The sequence below is a fragment of the Pyxicephalus adspersus genome, chromosome 4 (assembly GCF_032062135.1).
Source record: "Pyxicephalus adspersus chromosome 4, UCB_Pads_2.0, whole genome shotgun sequence".
Taxonomy (NCBI): Eukaryota; Metazoa; Chordata; class Amphibia; order Anura; family Pyxicephalidae; genus Pyxicephalus; species Pyxicephalus adspersus.
The window spans coordinates 87,269,699-87,294,274 of record NC_092861.1 but is presented as its reverse complement, the minus strand read 5'-3'; the positions used below and the strand labels follow the sequence as shown (position 1 = coordinate 87,294,274).

Below are 24,576 nucleotides of genomic sequence, written 5' to 3'. Positions count from 1 at the left end.
CAGGAGAACCTGCCAGAATTCCTTTGCTGCCCTGTTTTCTGTTCACACTGCACAGCTATATTAAGCAATTCTATCCTGCCTAGGTTAACCCTGCACCACCCGCCTATGTGAAGATGGGAAAAGAGATGTTCTGCAGTCCTTATATTCTGTAAGGGGTTATCAGTATGCCATAATGAGAAAGTGCTTTATTCACATTCCAAGGTGATACAAAGACGTATGAATGAGCTTTGATGTATTTCATACTTCCAGTACTGATGGAATATAGCAAAAGCCAATCACTTTTTGTTTGTAAGTATTTTTTAATACTGCACAATACTTTAATGTGGCTTCTTCATAGATACAGTACAGCACTGCTCTCTTCATTGTTGTATTGTTACCTTAGAAAAGGAATGTGTTATTGGCAAGACAACACTGTACAAATAATGGGAAAAGCATGAAAAAGGAAACCAGAATTACGGTTTGGTAACCTGCAACCTGCAAAAAAATAAACATTTGCTTTTGGGTTTAATTAAAAAAATATGCATCTCCCTTCCTAAAAGATAGCAGCTTAGCATATACTAGATTTAAGGGCTTGTATCCCAAAAGAAAATGCCTGACTTCCCACCACTCTGATACCATATATGTTTTTCAATATTGGGCGTAAATTTCTTGACACAGAATCAGAAATTGAGTTTTCCACCTTTTAAGTGGGCAGCCCACTTCAAACAAGCCCAATTTGTTTCTAATATCCAGTGTCTTAAAATGATATACATAAATGACAACAAGGTTTGATCACCCTCCTAGATCACATATCATATGGAAGTTTTTGGTAACTGCCAACCGGATCAGGAAGGACATGTGTTAAGGTCCCACCTAGAAGTAAATAGTGGGCACTGAAGAACAGGAGGGTTTGTATTTGTAGGGTGTCTTTCCAGGCATGGCCACGCTGGTATTCCTGGTAAGTGAGGCCTGCAGGTTTAAAAGATAAGCGTAAGGCCGGCATGACAGGGTACACAGCTAGGAGTCCAGGAAAAGTAAGGGTTAAATAATTGTGGAATGGAGAGAGGGGTGGTGAGAGGGGGATTGGTTAATAGTCAAGTGGGTGGGCAGTTGGAAAGTGTTAAGAGGGGATGTATTGGAAGTGGGAGGCCTCTTTGTAGGAAGACAAATTTCCGCCCACCCTCCCCGATTGTAGGTGGTAGGGGGTGGAGTAGTGGTCAATTGGTGGTTGGGGTCTGAGAAGGCAAGGGTCTTGTGGGAAAAATGGATAATGTTGGTATGGGGGAATTCTCTTATGGTGGAGTTCCCCTGTAATTTAAATATGGTAGTGGGCCCCTGAGATGATGCTGGGTGGCTAGGGGCTTGGTGTTGGAAAGAGGATGAACTGGTGGTGGTATGGACCTTGCTTTATCAGACCTGCAGTCTGGTTGATGGAGTTAGTAACGAGGATATTATTATGGTTATGCACAAATTGAGTTAAGGTTAAATTCTGTGAATTTGGATAATGTTAATAATGTTAACAATGTTAATTTATTTCTTGTTATTTATGTATGTTATTTATTATTATTGGAGTTAATTGGTTAATGGTATTATTTAATTGTTATTTAATAAAAGTGTTTGTATAAAACGGCTGCTTGCCAGCGAATTTAAGTCCAACATTTGGTGTCAATGTATTATTGGGAGTTAAGAGTAAGGGGGTTGGTTGGCAAGTGGGTGAAGGGGTTTGGGTTGGAAAAGGTAAAAGGTGCAGGGTGAAAAGAGTCTGGGTTACCCTGGTCATGCTAGGCTAATATCATTCAAGAAAAGGGGCACTCCTTTTTAATTATTTTACTTGAAAATACAACCAAAGGTTCCTTTTTAACAGTCCTAAATCCAGATACATTGTGATAGACAAGCATCATATAGTAAACAAAACATTAACTTTACTTTTCCTGACCAAGAAAGGTTCTCCTTTTATGTTTTACATGTTCTCATGTCAATAATCTGTAGCTAACAGTGAGAGGGTATTAACATTAGTGCAGATAGCAGGGCATGGTGTGATCAAGTGCTGAATGACTAGCTACAAGCATGTGAATCAGCAGTAAAAATGCTGATAGCCATAACCCCTGCAACATTTTGTATACTAGTGTAATGAAAAGAGGCACAATCTATATGAGGACCAATTTTGCATTAGGGTTATGTGAAAAGCTGAATAATTGCCAAACCATCACAGAAAAAACATTATGTGGACTTCTTTGGCAGAATCAGCAGGTATCTGTGTAACTGTGTATGGAGAAAACTTTTCAGTGCAGAAGCACATATAATTAAGTGGTGGAGCATATTTTTATTGTGAAGTCAATGCACTACTGCTTTTTTTTAGATATTGTTTAGCAACATCTGTGCTTACTATGTTCCCTCTATGAAAGAGATCATAGGAAAAAAGCAGGCATATATATGTGGATGAAGATACAGATTTTTTGTTTAAAAAATAAGTTTTGTGAAACCATTTCTACTGTAATAAATGTGTCACATTTGACTAATGGTACAATACATTTTAATATACACATCCTTTCATTTTCTTACCTTTACTTTTTCAGTTAAGCCACCAACAAAAAGATAAGCATTCGCGTCAACGTCCAAAATGGTATAACCGGGTTGTGCAGTGGAGCTGTATGTACTGGGTACCATACTGGCTTTAGGTCCTTCAAGTGCTATTACTGAAACGGTTCCATTAATTCCCGACCTACAACAAAAAAACACATTTCCCACAAATGTAAGATAATGGTTAAAAAAATAGGAAAAATGAATTAGATGGAATATAATTTTCCTTGTCAGATTTTTTAAAAGTATTTTTTACCAGCTATAATTATATGAGTCAGTCAAATGTTCCAAAGTATGTCAGATCCAACCCAGATCTAATATTTTTACAAGCTATAATTATACAAGTCAGTCAAATCTTGTAAAACAGATCCAACACATATCTTGAAAATAAAAAGGCCCTCCAAAATATGATAATACACTAGGATTTAGAGTAGAACTTAAATAAAATTGTTTATTACAAGTCATGGGCTTTATTGGCAAGCTCAAACCTAGATTGTAATGCAGTTTTTGAACTTTAGACTAATTTTTAATCATGTGCAAAAAATGTAGTAAAATATGATTTTAGCTTTCACATGATTGCATAGTTGAGTTCACTCTGCGAAAAAAACAGCATATATTAATTTAGTAAATCATCCGCATTGATTCCAGTTGCAGTATTGCTGTGATGCACTGTAGTGTTGGCTGGGCCATAGACTAACTTTTTCCTTGTGCAAGAAGGATTTATAAAACAGGAAGGTATTCTGTACACAAATAAATATTTCATGTGTTTACAGCTTCACATCACTTCTGCAAGTAAGATACCATGAGGACAATGAAAGTCACTTCTCTTTTTATGGAGACTGTAGAGAGGAAATATTTAGTAATTTTTAGAAGAAATGTTTTTTTATAAGGAGAAAATCAAAGTATTAGCTGGTATCCACAAAAATATGAGATATAGTAAAATTAAATAAATAAAATGTATATTATTCAGAATTTGTATATAGTTGTTATATGTTCCTATGAAAGCATCATAGATCGTGACTATCTTACAAAGCCTACTTTGTTTAGGAACACAAAAATCTACTACATTTGTGTTTTTATAACACTCATAAATTGCTACAATTTATTTTAAAATATCCAAGGCATATGGAAATGATGAAAAGACCAAATAAACATTTGAAGTTAAGAGGCTTGATGCAAATGTACAGTAAGTGTAATAACATACCATTAAATAGATGGTGGAGACAAAAAAAACCTGCACTTGTGGTTTGAGTGATGATCAAATGCATAAGAAATAAACCTATTAGACATCTTAATATGAAAGTCAGCTTTCTGTAAATTTATCCTAACAGCAATGCCTTCCCTGTATATGAGGATGATTATAGTAGTAATCAATTTTTTCTCCATGACTGTGACGACTCAAATGAAAGATAAAGGGAATAGATATATTTATAGAACTGAAATTTCCAAGCTTGACATAATATTCTCCTTGAGTAAGATATAAATATGAAGAAAAAACAACATCATTGCACAGTGACTCCTATGGTAAACTATACCAGCTCGATGAAGGTATAACAACAGTAATAAGGAGACACAATATTTTCTTTCCATATCTGTCATTTTTGTAAACTATCTTACTGTAACCTAATTAAACAAGACCCTTGTAATACAAAGGTTAACTCTATTCGCAAGGATAACAACATGCAATGGGAACCCATCACCCCAATGCAATACTGCAAAAATAACATTTTGCTTTAGAGTTTATTGGTATTTATCTTTATTGTTTAAAATAACAAACACCCCTCATCTGGTGTACTTTTCCTCTTACTCTCTCCCCCGCCTCCTTCCCTTTGTGTCCCAACTCCCCCCCAGTATACTATTTGGTTTTGTTCTTTAATTACAGTTTATTCTTCTATTTATTTTTACTTGCATTTTCTAAATTTATATTGTATTATTGTTGTTACAAATTTGCACTGAAATGACTGGATTACTATTATGGTTGGTTTGTCGATATGTGCCTGTTTATTTGATTTAATTCTGATCCTGCAATATCCTATATCCCCTCCCCGGTTTTTATTGTACCCTGTTTTTAAAAATTTTAAATAAAGAATGTTTAAAAAAAAAAAATAACAAACACATATAAATTTATGATAAAAAGAAAATTATACCCCTGTGTAATAAACTAAGAACATCCCACAGTTCAGTAGCTTGCAGAATCACCTTTGCTAGCAATTACGTGCAGTAATCAGTTTCTTATCAGTTTCTCCCATTGATGTAACACTCGTTTAACAACACTTCTATATATTCACTCACAGGCCACTTTATTAGGTGCATCTGTTCATCTGCATGTTAACCTAAATATCTAATCAGGCAATCACATGGCAGTAAATCAATGCATTTAGGCATGTAGACATTGTCAAAATTACCTGCTGAAGTTCAAACTGAGAATCAGAAAGGGAAAGAAATGTTATTTAAGTGGATTTGTATATAACATGGTTTTTGGTACCATACAGACTGGTCTGTGAATATCAGAAACTGCTGACGTGCAGGAATTTTCATACACAACTAAGAGCGATCCAGCGAACCTGGAATGGATTTCTTGAACTTTTTTGCTAGCAAATGTTTTGAATCCTGGACCAGATCCATTCTAGGTTTGCTAGATCACCCAGCTTTGCTAATGGAAGTGTATCCTCTCCAGCCTTTGAGAGCTTTATTAAATCAGGCATTATAAACCAATGAAGAATGGCCAGTGGAGAATGCTTAACTTTAAAAAAGATTGGTTACAGCATTAGCAGAGCACACTGTTAGAAGTGTGAGGTTACAGTTCTCATGGGCTTACAAAATTGAACAGGAAAACATTAGAAATAATGTTTTATATTATTATGAACAGACTTTTATATTTAAATACAAACTCCCTGTTATCCAACACAGGGATTGGTAGATTCTGGATAAATGTGGTTTCTAGTTGCTTGAGAGTTACTATTAATTTTGTACTAATAATATATTATATTAATAAATATTAGTAGTAAAATACAATTAATAAAAATCAATAGGGCCACAATCGCAATGTAGTATAGTATATGCAGAGTACGACCAGTAACAAATCTACTTCTACTCAAAGAAATATACCTGTACTGTATAATCAGAATGTCTCATAAAAAACACAGGTCATTATCCGAGTTGTATAATGGCAGCAGTAGAAAGAAAGTTCAATTGTGACTAGCTAGCAAATCTGTAGAGGTCCTAAATGGACATTTCAGGGTGCTGAGAATACATAACAAGAGCCATAGTGATGCCAAAAGCCATTGGCTTTCTGACAACACGGCATACAAAGTTTAAACTCTGTTTTTATTTTTGGCTGGGTCATGTGCTGATTGCTTGAGAGTGCCTTTATTTAAGTGATTTATTCATGTTCCAGATAATGGAAGTTTTACATAAAGGATGTATAGAATAGGAAGACTTTAGTGGCATTTCCATACCCATGCAAAGTATGCAAACCACTAAAAGTGGAAACAAAAAGTTTGTTCTACCTAGTAGTTATAGGAAGGGATTATAATCTTGGCTGTAAAGCTTTCTAAATTCTAGCTTTCCCCTATGCTACTAAGGAAAATAATTTTAATTTGTGTCTGAGTTGATGCCGGACAGTTCCTCTCACTTCATGTCTGGTATATTGTTGTCAGTAGGACAGGAAGTAAAGTAAATCTCTATAATGAATACCCGAATACCCAGAAAAACCCAAACAGGTTGTAACCCTTTCTCATTTTTTCTAAAAAAAAAAAAGGCTAGACATTCACTCTTAAGGGAGCCTGTCATGACAGGAACATGAAAGTTGAATAATTTGCTTCACTAGTAAAGGGTTTGTAGTAAATGTAGAGAATATACACTAAAATTTTGAAATATATTATATATTCACCCAGATCACACTTGTGATACACTATTTTGGGCAATATTACCACGGTGACATGTTGAAAACAGATACTGTTACTGATACTAAAGGCACAAACCCCTGTCACTCAAGAACTCCCAGGTGGTGTTTTTATCTATCTTTAACAATAGAAGCTCAGCAACATCTTTTTGCCCACATGATCCAAAATATATTTTTTTTATTAAAGAAATGAATGTTTTTTTTAATTTTTTACTTTTTTAAAATACCGTTGTTGCAAATGACAATCTAATAATAGGAATAAAAATGTAATAATATTTTATTGAAAAGTTTTTTCGTGTGTTTCATTTAGAGCCATGCAAACCCTGCCGTGACTAGTTGTGAAACTCTTTAAGCCATAATTGGTTTACACATAATTCATGTTAAAATTCTTTCTGCTTGGGCCGACATTTTATTGAATAAAATGCAAGTGGGACACATTTCATAGGGGCATTTGTTCTAAGGATTTCGATGTTACTGTTTTGAATAAATTGAAACAAGTTTTGATCTACAGGGCACTATAGGTATTGACATACATTTTAACATACAATTTTTTATGGCTTTCAAATATCTCACAATAATTTTTATTCTTCTAATACTGTATTGGTGGTATAATAGATTTATATGACTGCTTTTGATTATGTACTTCTAGTTGAAAACATATAATCTTTTCATCCAGTTGATCAGTGCTTTTAATTTAACTAACACTTCCCTTTTCTTCAAAAAGACGTGGGTGTGGGCAATGTTTCACATTTTAAAATTGAAAGGGCTTTTTTTGTGAAAAAAATAATTTCATCTGTTAGTCTTTTTGACTATTTTCAACAAAATATGAGTAGCAACACAGCAATTTCTGCTGCATAAATTAAAGTGTAACTAAAGAGAAAAAAAATTGCAAAAATTATGCAGTCTGGACATTTTTTTCCATTTTGCAACAATATTGTATTACCTTTTGACCCGCAAATCTGTTATTTTAATCTTTTTTTGAAGGGGTCTTCATTCCAAACAGTAAAAAATCCTAATGTAACTGCCTTAAAAGTATTCCTGGGGGTTGGGCTTAAATATGGTATTTATTTATAAAAAGTTCTTCAAAATCCACTAGTCTAACACTTCATTTGCTGCTATCCAGAGGTGGCAACATTCTTCATCCACAGATACAGTAGAATGTGAGTAGCTATCCTACAGTAGTAGCCATTACATGTAAGGACTTGTGAGCTAATTCTAGATATACTTTAACATGCACTTCAATGGAAACAACAAGGCTTAATTAAAGTTGAGATCCATACAAGAGATTTATTACATATGATAAAACAGCTTTAGCTGCCTAAGTATTTCTATACCTGTCCGCCCAGTTCCCCCTCACACTGCATGGCTAGGTGGATAACACTACTATTGGGTAATTATTAGTGGTGTCCTCCTTCCACCCCAAGAACTTTTCTTGTATCCCTTGAATTCTATTTAAAAGTAATAGGATTACTATATTAGTTATGTAAAGTCAAAGAAATAAGGATATATACAAGAATAACTTTATTTTTTGTCAGCTGTTATTATACCTACCGAGAGGCTTCAACTCTGTACCAGTATTGATCATTAATATTGACGTCAGGATATTCCACTCTTCCAACTCCTGATCCCACATCCCACAAAAAGTTGACTTTTCCTTTCCTCATCTCAATGGCTAGGAAGTCAGTCTAAATGACGTAAAACAGAAATCATGTTCAGGAGCAGCACTTTTTTCACACTGACAATTCTCTAGAAATTTGGAAATTTTTACTATCCTAATAATTTACAATTCATGGAAATTGTCTTGCAATAATGAAAAGTCAAATGTCATTTATAAATGTGATATTTTATAAGAATGTCTGTATTTCTCCATTACCTATATGGTAGTAAAGTATACTGTGTTACAGTAATCAAAGGTAGAGACTTTTGCCTTTTTTCATGTTATAAAAATGTTGTAGAGGTTACCAGGTTTCGTTTTTAATATTTTCTATCTTTAGAGCCATATCTTAGAGTAGGTTGCTGACTGATTGCTACCTCACAGACAGCACCGTGGGGACCTTAGTTTAAATTCCAACTAATGGCTATAGAGTCAACTCTTAAAGATGTAAAGATTCTTTTAAAGATGAAGTTTAATCTGCTTGTATTTTTGGTTTCCCTTGTTCCTTTTTTTCCCCTTGAACATATTAATAAAATAAAACTACTGCTATACATAACTTTTTTTAGACTTATGAATCATAATCACTGGATCTTTGTGCTTTTCTGTGCAATGTGGCTAGATCATGGTCTAGTAAAAGAGGCAGGGTGCAGTGTACAGCTTTCTGAAAACAGGGTACCTTCCATATGTGATTATAAACTCCATTACTCAAAGAACTAACACCCATTAATGAAAAGAGCAAGATAGTGCAAGAGGAAGACAATAACGCTGGGGAGAAAGGGACTAGATGATACTGAAAGTCGATCAACCAATAAATGAGGTGGGTTCTGCTAGACTTCATGCTACATCTAATGTACATTGTAGGATACTTTATTTTTTGCAATAAAATTACAGTAAGCAATCTCAGCGCAGGAGAGGGCCCTTGTAACAGTCCAGCAGGTAAGGCTGAGTTTAGCTTGTATTTGTTGTATTGTAATTGTAGCTTACAGTGGTACATTCTGCTTTAGCTCACAATAGTTTTTCTTTCTCATCAATTATTATTTTATCATTATTTTACTGGTCAATAGGTTTTTTTTTTGTTAATATTTTTTTATCCAGAAAAAGGCTTTATTTACTTTATTTTTCAGCAGCATCTCAGTGATAGTTTTTTTAAGGAATGTTCTAGTATAAAGCATGAAAAAATAATTGGTAATTAAAAACAATACTTGTTTTCAAATTTGTGCTTTTTCATGATATGTGACAAAAAAGTTGCAAACAAAAGGAGGAAAATGAAAATGTATAACATATAACATTAGTGACACATATATTTAACTGGGAAGATTTTTTACACAGCTCCTAAATGACATTTGCATGAAAATATTCCTGTCTAAAATGAATAAACACAATAACATAGGAGACAAGATAGAAGAGGGTGGCTTAAGAGGGACAGGCTTAAGAAAGATCCTACATTGTATAGCAATGTTGAGGTAAAGTTAACAAGTCCACAGCTGGTATTTTACTAAACTTTTTTTTAGACCTTTTCAACTCTATACACTCTCCATAGATTGAAATAGTTGTTTCCACCTAATTCAGCCCACAGTTTCATTCCAGTTAGCCATCTCTATGGACTGAGGGTAAATCAGTGACATCCATGAAGAGCTTGCGTGAGATCTACTACACATTTTAACAACTGCTCCTTAAACTGCAAACCTACACCAACCTTGCCCTTGTATGAAAAGCCTTACAATAAGCCCTCACATATAAAATGTCTAACTATAAGTAACTAAATAAATAATGCAGATATTCATATTTTCTTGCTGTAGTTAAGGTATCAGGTTGGGACCCATCAGACCTTTCAGACCTAATAGTTGGCAGAAGTAGATCCACCAAATACTGTGCCCAGAAATCACCTGTATTTTTAAGCACTGACACTGGTATTGCAGCAAGGTAGGCCACTCTATTTGACTTACACGCCAATGTCGCTCTAATTGACTTACACGCTAATGTTCATTTAGCATCTTTTTGTTTATTTATTGTAAAACTCTTGGGGCTCTATTTATAAAGCAGAAAATCAGATGTTCCCTCCTGGGAATTTCAGTCACATGTGTTTCAATGGCACTTGATTCCCACCAGGGAATATTTGAGGGAATGTCAGATTCCCTGTTTTATGAATTTAACATTCACAACCTTATATGATGTCTGTTTTGCAACTAATTTTATGAAATAAAAAATAATAATGTATTTGGAAAATAGAAATTATAAAACACAAATGGCACAATGTTGATGCAAAATGACAGAGATAAAAGACAACACAGAGATTAAAGACAAGGCTGCATATGAAAGGATACTTACAAACTTATTACTTCCAAGGTAAAACAACAGGTTATCAGAGGTATCTGTTTTGACATTAAGAATGATGGTATTATATCTGCCTTTCTTGATGTCAGGTTTATAAGTGCGAATACAATCCCCTCCTGAAGACACTGAAACTTTGATCTGCAAGTGCAAACAAGACCGTAAGCATAGAAAAATAAGTGTCAATGTAAGAAACTAATATGACATAGTTTTTCCCTCTATTTTCAAAAAGTAGAACAACTTTGACAAGAAGTAAATTAATTGTCGCTCACACACTTCGGAAACCTTTATAATTACATCCTTTAGCTGAAGGAATATTGATCAAAGAGGTTCACTTCCAGCATTTTTTTTCAAACATTGGTGATAAATTTAGGGGTTTCTCCTTCATGCCACTTAAATCACATTCAGATGCCTGAAAGGTGGTTTGAAGTGGCACCCAACAGAGAGACTACGTTAATAAATGTGCCTTGCTAGCTTTTTGCTATGACTTAAGGCTGTGTCCCGAGACATTCACATTGTATTTTGTAAGACAGACATCAGATGACATCAAAGGGATTTTGTCGTGCTATAAAAACCTGTTTAAATTTTTAGTTTTCCCTGATGTAGTTCTTGCAAATGCTTAGCTGACACCATAGAAGGAAGCTTAGGAGAAGGACTTTGTAAAGAAAACACAATGCATAAAATATGAAAGTTTTTTTAGGTAGTTTTTACAAAACTGTAAAAATGTCATTGTAACCAGTCTTTGTATTTTTCCGTTTATAACATAATTGGTAGTTCATCCCATCATCCTGTCATCTGTTAATGTTTAAAGTATTAAAGAGTAAAACTGAAATCAAATACATATTACAGAATAAACCTGGAATCAAGTATATATTTTTGTATGAAGACATTTTTTGTCTACGTTATTATTAATATAGTTTACTACTTGGTATGTATGTATTTGTGAATGCATATACGCTCTCTATTTGTAAATGCATACAAAAGTCAAAAGTTTTACATCTCTTTGGCAGTTTTTAATAATCACCTCCAAAGTGTGCAAATTTTTAAAAAATTTATTAAAATATTAGCACATCTAATTTTTAGCCCTTTAAAAATCAAATAGATTGCAAAGAACACTGCATCTCCTCTTCTCCATAACTTGCTCTTGCATACAGCAGAGAGGGCATAGGACACGATTATCACAAACATTTTCTGGCAAAAGTTCCTTTTTTAAATAAACAGATTTACCAAAACCCTTATGGGGGTATATTTGGAAGACCAAATGGGAGCAACTATGAAAAGAAAATTTCATGAATCTATTTAATACATCTTTATCAAGTTTTCCTCAACTTCTGTACTTCAATAGTATGTAACCCTCTTACATCTAAAAACACACATAAAATTGACTCCTTGGTTAGGGTATATTTATAATACAGTGCTAATAAATCTAGATCTGCACATGCACATCACACATCTCATGCCCATTTTGTTTTACCATTATTTGTGCTGTAAGAGCTAACTTCAAAGCAGGCGATCCTCCACCCTACACATCCCTAAAAATTGTGGACCATGCAAACTTTTTTTAACTTTATCAAACAGTGGAGAAGTCGTGAAACAACTATCATGTTTTTATTGTTTTCTTTGTTATCACAATTTTGCTCTATCAAAGGCTTAATGGGAAACTAACAGAGATCTTCCTGTGGGGGACAAGGCTGCAATAAAACTTTGAAAGATGTTCTAGCCCTCACCCATTCTAAAAAAAAACAGAACTTGACTGTTCCAATTTAGGTTATGAGTACAAAGATTTAGTTATTAACAGCTAGCCTATGCCATAAAGTTTGAGAAATAAGGAGACTTGTCCTGGATGCTTTGTATGGTTTAGTGTAAACAAGAATAAATTGTGGTAGGGCAAACCATTTTCTTTGGCTAATGTAATGGGAGACATTTTTCTCGCCTAAGGACTTTTGTTTGTATGTATTTTGCTTAGACTAGGCAAGGTTCATAAACTGATAATGCTTTGCAGTGGATAATGTTTTGTTAGCTGCCTTATGGCACAGGGATTTATTGTGCAAATAAACTGAAATTATCTTACAGACAGGCACTAGAGAAATAGAGGGGTGGAGGGAAAAAAAACTAAATGATTGTCATTCTATAATAATATTTGTGCTCTTTAGCTTAGGCTGATAGCATTTGAAAAGCCTAAGGATGTCAGGAGAAGTCAGGGTCATTAATGGGACTCTAACAGGATGACCCAACTGTCAGAGAAATCATGTCCTCATTACCATAGTGCCAGTGAAAATCACATGTGTAAAAGTCCATTCAGAGGGCTTTATAAAAATACCATTATTTAATTATCATGCCTGCAAATTGGTTACTAGAATTCCAAGAAAACGTATTTACCATTAAATGTATAATCACATGCTCATTTTAATTATTTGTACTCGCTTTGTGGTCACTGTAAATATAGTTTGTAATTCCACTCTATAAAGCACATGACATTTTGATAATAGCATCAAGACTGGATTGAGGTATTTTTGTACTGTAGCTTGCTTTTTGCTTACTGACATTTTTCTCGACTATATTACAGTTGGCTTTAGGCTGTGTTCTACACAATAGGGATAATTAATCAAGACAGGTGCTCAGTAAAACATATGTGCATAAAAATAAGAAGTAATAAACCAGATTTTAAATGTAATCTTTAGTCTGCAACCAGAGCATTATGACATAATTGGCTTGGTTTAACACAATGGACTGTCATGGAAGAACATGATCTAGCAAACCTGGAATGGATCTGGTCCAGGATTGAAAACATTTGTCAAGTAATAGCAACTCATTTTTAAGAAACTCATCACTCAGGTTCTTCCATGATAGTCTACCTTCTCTAGCCTTGGAAAGCTTTAATAAATCAGGATCAATGTCATACAATATTTCTGCATAGAGTACCTGCATTAAGCCCACTCAATTGCAAGCACACATCTTAGATCTGGTTGAGCCTAGTTTTAACAAGCACTTGGCTGCTCCTGCATGGCCCTAATGTACTCAACAGAAGAAAGTGCTAACAGCTAGCAGGAAGATACTTTAAGGGGTCCATTTATAAAGTGTATATCTGACTTTCAGCATATTGATGGTAGAGAATCAATCACTTCCATTAAAAACACATGATCCTAAAAGGTTATCCACCAGAGAATGTTTTGATAAATGTCAGATTGACTGCTTTATCAATAGACCACTTAAGAGTCTTTAATTTAGTTAAAAAGCCCACTATCAGCCTTTCTTTTTTTTAAAAAAGCGAGAGTTTACTTCCCATCTAATATTAGCTAAGACAATAATTTTTTGATATAATATTAAACTAAAGATTTGACCATTAAGGCATATCAAGGCAATAATGCACATTTGGGATTAAAGCAATCCTTATCACTACCCAGTGAAAGGAGGAAAGAAGGTGTTAACAGTGCATGTTCCCTCTAGCTTTTAGTGTAACATGTCCTTACAACTCTATAATGTGAACTACTAAGGTGAGTTTTTAGCGGCATGATTTTTAATATAAAAATGTTAATAAAATATAAGATACGTATACACTTTATTATGTAATTAGGTTTAACATTTTATTTCATTATATATTTCATATATGTATTTAGTTAAATGATTTTGGAGTCCTGAGTATTTTTTTAACAGTAATATTATAGTATTGGTAGGCATACAATAACATTACCTTAAGTAACAATTTTAACTTTTTTCTGTACTTTTACATTTCTGTAGCTTGTCCCTGATGGAAGATAAGGTGTAACAAAACATTGCTTTATTCTCTAATAAAGGACACATTTTCATTGTAAAGGTCTGATTCAATAAATCTCTCAAAGGCTTGAAAAGATAGACTATCATTGGAGAACCTAAGGTATCCAACAAATCTGAAATGAATCTGGTCTAGGATTGAAAACATTTGCAAGCAAAAGCAAATGATTTTTAGAAAATTCATTCCAGGTTTGCTGGACCAACTAAGTTCTCCCTTGATAGTCTTTCCTCTCAAGAAAACTTCAATAAATTAGGCCCTAAGTGTTGGACTTCACCCTATGTAGTGCAAGTTTTTTTTTTATTTTATTCCTTATACTTGCATGATAGACGGGCTTAGATGCTTTAAGGCTGACTTATCAAAGGAGTTGAGAATTTTCCCCCAATAAATTGTAAACACAATAATTTAAATTAGCCATTTAGGTGAAAAGCAGTTCATGGTAACTTTAAATACCAAGTTATCCATGTACAGATGAAATTAGCAGAATTGTACTTTTTAACTTACTGAACCAAATAAAATAATATTTACACAAATGTTTTAATTATTCAGTTTCAGCACATTTATAGGAGAAAATGGGTATATTGATAGGATGATCACATATGCAAACAATCTTTCTCAGGGAGTTCCAAGGATTGTGTGGCACTTATATGTGGTATATAAATTTTTATCAAAGTTCAGTTGCAAATTAAACATTGTGTGCTGTAGATATTTAACGGGGGTGTGTTATTGATTGGATCTAATAAATGTAATACACGTGGGAATATAGCACATATTACTGTAGGGGTGGAAATTAATTGCCCTAACACAGCAGATTGAAAAAAAGATATATTATATGTGAGGAGCATATGGTTGTGGTCGGTCAGAATTATTATAATATAAAATAAAATGGAAGGGGGATAAAATATCTTCTAGACACATTTGCAGCTAGCATGTGGGCTGAGAGAAGCAAGATATAAATAACTAGAAATAATATAATTTACAAGGACTGATGACATTATAAACCATGAGAAATGAGGGTGCATTACTTCTGACACAGTAAAATGCCCTTGAGATAAAAATTATTTTGAATAATTTATTTCATAGGACTTTTATGATTTATTATATAATAAAATAATTATTAACACTGTTGCCTCCAGAGAACAATGATCTTTCAGTGAAATGTGTAAAAGACTGTTAATATTCTACATACTGAAACTTTTAATAAAATGTTTACACACTTACACAATTACTTTATCAGCTTTGTGCTTTAAAGGAGCTGTGCTGTTCACAGAAGTTATATTGAATCCTGTTCTGTTTTTTTCCTAAATCTTTTAGATCAGTCAGGTGATGACAATGCATACCTAAAGTGCCTACAATTTGATTTTAACAAACTTGTGTTGCATCTGTGTAGCTAACTGGCATATTGATTGCATAATAAATGCAAGTAAACTGATTCTTTTATTGCTATGTCATGTAGGGAAAACATATCTCAAACCTAAAGTAATATATCACAAAACCTAAGGTGGACCTGTACTCTTGAAATGTAATTCTAGCAATGACTTAGTCCTGCTAACTTCCCTTTTGCTGATTTTTTTTTCCACCTGAAAGCAATTTAACGTACCCCAAATAAAAAATGCTTTGTCCTAATTTTCGACAGTTTTCTGCAGATGCCGACATGTTTTTTTAATCCAATCAGACAGCTCTTTATTGCAAAACTTACTTACATTCTTACTTATAATCGTTTACAATAGTTGTGCATTCGCAATACAATCCTAGAAAATCTGGGTGCCAGGAATTGAAGAACTTTCCTGTGCATGCAATTCAGTTACGTAATGAGTTAATTCATGGGGTTTACAGCTGGAACCAATCTAGGTGGCTGAAGACTGGAAACCATGAGAAGACCAGTCAAAGATTTCGGTGCCAGAAATGGCGTGAGAAGAGGTGAATTTAGTTCCACTTTAGGTATGGGCTACTCTGTCTTAATCCTGAATGTTCTGTGACATTCTCATTTTTTATCTGCCATACATCAACAGGATAATCTCAGAAAAAAATGCTTTGAATCCTAGAAAGACTGTATCACTAGACATGGGATATGACCACAATATCAACTCCTAAAGCTGTGCCCATGTGACTTTGTCTCACACTGCAGAAAAATAGTTTTGCATCTGTAGGCTCAGAAGTATTGTGAAACTCTCAAATACCTGGAATGCAAAACATTTTTAAGGTACTGCATGGGTGCAATTATTATTTCCAGATGTCCCTATAATACATCAAATCTTGTTTTTTTTAGTTCAGGTCTACTTAATAGTGGAACAAATGTACCTAACTAGGACTGTCAGTCACTGCTTTGTAGTGTATGTTTGTGTTTATGTATTACATATATTGAAAAAATAGGAATAAAAGATAAGTTCTAAAAGCTGTTCTATCATGGGAAAACTAAGCAAGAATTCCAATCAGCAATTCTACTGATTTTATGTAATATATTGTTACTTTCATTTACCCACACAGCTGCTATACCTTAGAATTCAGTTACGTAATGAGTTAATTCATGGGGTTTACAGCTGGAACCAATCTAGGTGGCTGAAGACTGGAAACCATGAGAAGACCAGTCAAAGATTTCAGTGCCAGAAATGGCGTGAGAAGAGGTGAATTTAGTTCCACTTTAGGTATGGGCTACTCTGTCTTAATCCTGAATGTTCTGTGACATTCTCATTTTTTATCTGCCATACATCAACAGGATAATCTCAGAAAAAAATGCTTTGAATCCTAGAAAGACTGTATCACTAGACATGGGATATGACCACAATATCAACTCCTAAAGCTGTGCCCATGTGACTTTGTCTCACACTGCAGAAAAATAGTTTTGCATCTGTAGGCTCAGAAGTATTGTGAAACTCTCAAATACCTGGAATGCAAAACATTTTTAAGGTACTGCATGGGTGCAATTATTATTTCCAGATGTCCCTATAATACATCAAATCTTGTTTTTTTTAGTTCAGGTCTACTTAATAGTGGAACAAATGTACCTAACTAGGACTGTCAGTCACTGCTTTGTAGTGTATGTTTGTGTTTATGTATTACATATATTGAAAAAATAGGAATAAAAGATAAGTTCTAAAAGCTGTTCTATCATGGGAAAACTAAGCAAGAATTCCAATCAGCAATTCTACTGATTTTATGTAATATATTGTTACTTTCATTTACCCACACAGCTGCTATACCTTAGAATATGGCATTCATTTATGAGAATGTTGTTTTTCCTAAATTAAGATAAACAGCAGAAATAGTTTATGACGTGTCCAATGAAACCTACATATCTATTCACATTTAGTTATACTTTAAGTGGTTAGCTCTGATCCAATGAAAATACAGTCATACGCTGTAAAGTAAATTAATTATAAAAAATAATCAGTCTTGTTAAATCAATGCCTAGTCAATTCTTTTTTACCAATTTCTGTATGACTTGCCTTATTCTCTTTGCTAAAAAAAATAATCCAAGCAAGCCTGTTTACTACAACCATATTAAGCAAAGTGATTCATGTACTGTAGTTGCCAATTTGCAATTATTTATGTAGTGCATTAGTACACCTCATTACTTTAGAATATAGCATAATTGACTTACAGAATTGGCTTGCCTACGGGCTTGATTTATCAGCTCTTTGATCTGCGAGATATTTTTACCCAGGTTTTCCTGAAGCTCCTTGATTGGTTTTAGTTTATCCAGCAATCGATCAGCCTCCTTTTCAAGATGTTTTACTCTGTCATCGGCATCTGTAACTTTAGCACATGCAAATAAATCATTTAGTACATTTAGTACCAGTTAATACTGTTGAACAAAAAGAAATGAATGTGTAATACTTTAACCTCTATGTAACTGAGATTTAGTTTAAAAATGAAAACAAAAATTACAATCAAAGTGCTAAATTAAGCATAATTGTCTGCTATTGTCATTTATGGCATAGGTCGAGGTCTAATAGTCCCAAGTGATAAAATCAAAGAAATTGCAGATACAGTTGTTATGTCCAAGTACCTGTACAGTTCTTTAGTTGATAAAATTACATTCTTCTTCTTATTTAAAGAACTGCATAATCTCCTCTTTACTTAAACATGGCTGGTTTGTGGTTAAAACTATGACCATAGGAAGCTGGATTTAATGACTATTTTTCTGTCAAATTAGCTTTTAAATCCTCCCATCAGTCACATTCCTCCAGTCATATGCACACCTGTCTAAACTCCTAAGTGATTCATGCTGTGTGACCCATAGGGGGTCATACAGCTTCCTCTGCAAACACTTTAGACAACCTGTTTTCTGCACATGCGTGAAGAACTGCACATTCACTTTTATTAGGCTGTCACAAAACTACATACACATTAAAATACATTTATAGCATATGTCAGGCTAACACTTTATTTTTGAGGTGTGGAAGGATTAGACCACCTGCTGGGTTTTTGCTGAGAGATTTACCCTCAAGAACTGTTGATGAGAATAGTTCAACCAAAGAGAAAGTGAAGACTGCACAGACAAAAAAAAAATATTTTTGTTTAGTACATTAAGGAAAAGTCAAAATTTTTTCTGTCTGTATCCCGTTGCAAATGTGACAGCAAATATCTCCTAATGGAGAGCCAACGGGAAAAATCTTACAAGGGTTTCAATGGTTCCTCATGCCAATAAAAATATATAGTGCAGAAAGGTGCAGTATTTTTTTAATGACCTGAGTATTTAATTGACACCCACAGTGGTTAAACCAATGTTTCATTAAATAATCATAACCTTCAGATATTCCAAAGCAGCACAACCCCAAAAAATTGGTATATAGATAATAGACTTTAGCACCAGTCTTGATTGAAGTGACAGCTCAGCAGTTTCCTTTGCTGTGCTGTGCATTACAAGATGTCATTAGTCAGAAGAAGGAAGTAGTAGGAAATTTCCTCTACTGACCATCTGTTTTCAAGTGACAGCAGCAACTGGCTGTCGCTGTCATAAATCCTGTTTCACAGTAAACAACAGGTTTAAATGGGCCCAATCCAACTACACAAGTACATACCACTTATGCCAGGAAAGCCAACATATATTTTTTGCCATAATAGATTTTTTAAAAAACATTTCTTTTCAACTTTTCTTTTCAACTTTTTTTTAGAGACATTCAGATACTTTTAAACTTTACTCTTGTCACTGCCCTGGCTCCTTCTTCTTGCCTTATATGGTTTATTTGCCTTATTATTTTCCTCCATTATTTACAAAGTGCTATCTCTCCTATAAAATATATGGTTCCGTCTCAATTACTCCTGATTAAACAGATTAATGTTAATAAACAGATAATAATAAAATTTGATATTTTATGTCTGACTTCTGTTTCCCTTTCAGCTGGTATTTCCATAATGAGGGAAGAAGACAGTTAGGACCATACATTTTTGACAACTTTTTTCTAGTTTTGGTTCTGTACATTACCACAATTAATTTTACAAGAAACAACTCAGATGCAGTTGAACTGCAGACTTTATGCTTTATCTCAGTGGGTTGAACAAAAAGATTGCATAAAATGTGAGGAACTAAAGCCTTTTTTTACACAATCACTTCATTTCAGGGGCTCAAAAGTAAGTGGACAATTGACCTAAAGTCTATTTCATGGGCTGGTGTGAGCAATTCATTCGTTATGTCATTATCAATTAGGCAGATAAAAAGCCTGGAGTTGATTAGAGAGGGGGGAGGTGCTTGTGTTTGGAAGTTTTTGCTGTGAACAGACAACATGCGGTCATGCAGGTGAAACAAGCCATCCATAAGCTGCAAAACAGAAAAAACCCATCCAAGAAATTGCTACAATATTAGGAGTGACAAAATCTACAGTTTGGTACATCATCAGAAACAAACAAAGCACTGGTGAACTCGGCAACGCCAAAAGACCTGCACATCCACGGAAGACAACAGTGGTGGATGATGGCATCATTCTTTTTCTATGGTGAAGAGAAACCCCTTCACAACAGCCAACCAAGTGAACAACACTCTGCAGGAAGTAGGCGTATCGATATCCAAGTCTACCATAAAGAGAAGACTGCATGAAAGTAAATACAGAGGGTGCACTGCAAGGTGCAAGCCACTCATAAGCCTCAAGAATAGAAAGACTAGATTGAACTTTGCTCAAAAACATCTAAAAAAGAAGTTCTGGAAAAACATTCTTTGGACAGATGAAACCAAGATCAACCTTTACCAGAATGATGGCAAGAAAAAAGTATGGAGAAGGTGTGTAACAGCTCATGATCCAAAGCATACCACATCATCTGTAAAACATGGCGGAGGCAGTGTGATGGCTTGGGCGTGCATGGCTGCCAGTGGCACTGGGACACTAGTGTTTATCCATGATGTGACACAGGACAGAAGCAGCCAAATGAATTCTGAGGTGTTCAGAGACATACTGTCCAGCTAAATGCAGTCAAATTGATTGGGAGGCATTTCATAATACAGATGGACAATGACCCAAAACATACAGCCAAAGCAACCCAGGAGTTTATTAAAGCAAAGAAGTGGAATATTCTTGAATGGCCAAGTCAGTCAGCTTTTTAATTTGTCCAAAAACTTTTGAGCCCCTGCAATGAAGTGATTGTGTTAAAAAATCTTTAGTTCCTCACATTTTTATGCAATTTTTTTGTTCAACCAGGGATGGTGATTCAGGAAAAAAACTTTAGTCTTTTCTGTTAATGTCGAAAATATAGGCACTACATAAATAAGTAACATTATTAATGAATGGTAAATTAGTGAGTGAAATTCAAATCACACATTTTTCTACAATTTAGTTTTACAGCCTGCTTAACCTTTAATGAAAAAAAAGTTTTTGTACATTAAATAAAAAGTGGATAATTGATAGAAACTCTTTGTGATGCTGCTATAAGCAAAAATAGGACATTTTTACAGAATTACTGTATTATGGGTTTGATTTATCAAAGCTCTTCTAGACTGTGGAAGATAGACTATGATGGGTAAACCCGGGCGACCTACAAACCTGGAACAAATCTAGTCCATTTTAAGAAATCCATGCCAGGTATTTTCTTTTGCCCAGGTTCTTCCATGATAGTATATCTTCTTCAGTTTTAGAGGGTTTTAATAAATCAGGCTCAATGTTTATAGATACAACTTTAAAGTTTTACATTTAAGCTGGGTTTAGTTGGATGATGATGGTTACCACTTGCTACATCTGTGAATAGCACCCCTGTTATTATTGGCTAATAATCAACCACCATTTCCTCTCCAGCCTTATTGTGTCCTTTGCTATTTTCCACTAAAGGAACCATAAGCTTACAACATTGTTTTTGCAGTCAATATATTCTCCTTTATGTGTTTCACCAATCACGACTCTACAAAGCATTGCAGAGCTGCCCTTTAAATATTCTGCTTTAGTGTTGTAGAATTACTACAAATCAGTGAAATTATTATAGTAATTGTTATGTTTCTCTCTTTTACACATATGGACCCAAAAGTACCCCGAAATGTTAAACTTAACATTTTTTAAACAATCACCCTTTTTAAATTGATGTTTAGATCAGTACAACACTGTCCTTTGATGTCCTAAAAATCACCCTATATCCAAACCTGTTTATTTACCAGTAAAATCTAAATGCATTTCCACTTCCACTTACTCAATTTCTCATTACAACTCATTTCTCTTATAACAATCTGGTCAGTGATAATTACATCTATCCAATGTAATTAAAATAGAGGATAATCACCCAGAAAAAACTAGGAACTTCTAAACCCCCTATAATGAAAGTGTCAAATTGAGACAATCATGATTTTTAAAAAATAAAGGCAGTGACTGCAATGCAAAAAATATCCTTTTTGAAGGAGAATTATCCATTTGGTGTGAAAATGCTTTCTCTCAAAATGTATTATGCTCTGCCATTGTATTGTTATCCGTTATTATTGCGGCTAGCACAGGGAAAAATGCGACATTTGATACAAATAGATCTAGCATTTATGTGGTGTTACTTTTTTTGTGTGAAACATGCATTTTCTCTACACTACTTATTTGGACATACTGAATAATCAAAAAAAAAAGTTTTACAAACGGACATCCATAACCATAAGGCAGAAACCACAGCCTTTAGGTTTTTATATTTCTCTTTATTGCAAGACACAACATTCAGGAACCCACATGAGCAATTTTGAGACTGCAGTGTCACAATAAACCACAGCTCAGAGTATATTGTCACCTACATGCTTTTGCTTTAGGGTGGGAAAAGCTGATAGCAGTTAAATCAATATTTGGATATTTCTCTCAGTTTCAAAGGTTATTTTGGAACTAGAAACTGTCCCCACATTTTATCTTGTGTGTGCTTAGTGCTTTTTTTAATTTTTCCAAGGGACACCAGGTTAACAATACCTGTGGCAGAGCTCAATATTTCATGGTGTGAAGTTAAGTTAACATTCTTTGTACAACTGTATGTAATCCCTAGTAATCAACTTCTCTTATCCTCTCTTCTATGATTTTTTTAATATACCATCAAAGGTTTTTATAATTTGTTAAATACAAAAATGCCTGGTAATGTGGACACAAATCTTTGGACTTGATACTATCCTGTGCTCCCTGCCTTTGCTGATTCTTCTTAACATTGTTCCGAGCTATCTCTGTGTACTACAAAAGTACTTTTCTAATAGAGGAGAGGGGGAATTGTTGTCTAGTCGTATGACAAAGCCTTTCCTCCCTAGATACAGTACTGTGTTAGTACTGAAGTTCTAGGATGTGATGTGGTATTAACAGGATCAGTGGAGAGAGTTTGTCATAGGGAAAGAACAAACCAGGGTGCAGGGTCAGGTGTTGTCAAGCAGCTAAAAAGCAGGCCTCTTGAAGTGCCCATCTCAGCCATGAATGGTTGGCAAAATGCCACTGCTGAGTGCTCAAGTGCTGGGAGGGGCGCACCTACATGCAAGTCCTCCTGCTTTGCTGCACAGCTGAAGAGAGCAGTAAGTACATTACTGCCACCAGCTGTTGGCACATGCACTACAGCACAACTGATTGGCTCCTAGTGCTAACTCTTACCCCTGATGTTTAACCAAATTCAGGTACTTACACTGCTTGCATTTTCCAAAATTATTAAGTGACTGCTCCTGTCAGGAGAGGACTATAACGTCACAAGGCGTGGACCCCTAGGGTGTGCGCCTGGCCACCTTCCCCCTCGGGACCTTCCCAGTCTGCCCAGAACTGATTGCTGGGCACCGCTGCAGGGGAAATGTGCCTTGCGGGGCGGGGACAGGACAGCGGGGGGTCTGATAGTTATGCTGAATCAGAACTCAAATTGCTAAACTAAGTAAAAATGATCTGAGGTTGGAACAGCTACGATCTACGAGTTAGAATGAATGTTTATCAGAACTATCTGGTTACCCTTATAATGATTAGAGGGCTGCATACATTTTGTCTTATATACTTGCATTGAGTTGATTTTAACTATAATCTGGTGTTACAAGCATTCTAGTACACATCATCTACTGCCTTATTCAGGATCTTATTTGTCAGACAACATGGGCATGAACCTATAGACCACCTACAGTTTCACTATTACATTCATTGCTTACATTGAAAATAAAGGATTTTTTTTCTTCTGTAGAAGCACATGCCATATTCACTTCATGAGTCTTTTTAACAAGACAGCATAGAGTTTTTGTCTCTTTAGCTTGGTGAAATTGCTCTGATCTCTCAAGAAGACTTACAGCAGGAGTCATAAGTTCAAGTCCAACATATAGTGAGATAATTGAAAGTGTGGCGCTGGAGAAAATTATTAGGAAATCATACTACAGGTTTGATTTACATATTCAGCACCCAAACTGAAGTAGTTCTTATTTCTGAGTAGGTTTTATTTCTCAAATAAAGCCAAGAAAATTCAAGAATGGAGCTGTAACTAAGCAACCAGTTTAAATGTTTTATCTGAGAAAAAAAAAGTAGCTAAAGTTGTGTGCAACTATTTCAATATGAGTCTAGAAAAAAAAGTGTGAGCAACTATTTCAGTATGGGTCTTGAAAAAAAGAACAGATATTTCAGAGCATAAATTAGAAAATTTGCATATAATATAGGAGGCCAAAGCTAATTGAATGTGATGACCCAAAACAGGACAAGCTAACAAAAAAGTCATAAAGTGTGTATCAAATGTAATTATACAAAAAAAGAAGACAGGAATTCAAATATTGAAGTAAGAGTGTCAGCATGGCAACCAAGCAACTAGTATCTCCAGAATGAAAAGTTGACAATCGCACTTCATGATCTTCTAAAGTAACTAATTGTTTGAAATACTCAGCTAAAGTAGCAATTATTACTATTTTAGCTTCCTATTTTTAGTTTTTTGTGTATGTGTGTATCAGTGCTTTATTGTGTAATTTCATTCTGTAGAAGTTCAATT

At 34.6% G+C, this 24,576-nt stretch overlaps 1 protein-coding gene across 1 annotated transcript in view; it reads right to left on the bottom strand.

Moving 5' to 3' along the window:
* LAMA2 (laminin subunit alpha 2) overlaps positions 1-24,576 on the bottom strand; it is a 405,950-nt gene that overhangs the window by 47,333 nt on the left and 334,041 nt on the right. Inside the window, exons 44-47 of the mRNA XM_072410219.1 lie at positions 17,819-17,973; positions 10,446-10,589; positions 8,015-8,148; positions 2,542-2,701 (exon numbers count right to left, since the gene is read on the bottom strand). Of these exons, the coding sequence (XP_072266320.1) occupies positions 2,542-2,701; positions 8,015-8,148; positions 10,446-10,589; positions 17,819-17,973 (593 nt within the window). The remainder of the gene's footprint in view (positions 1-2,541; positions 2,702-8,014; positions 8,149-10,445; positions 10,590-17,818; positions 17,974-24,576) is intronic.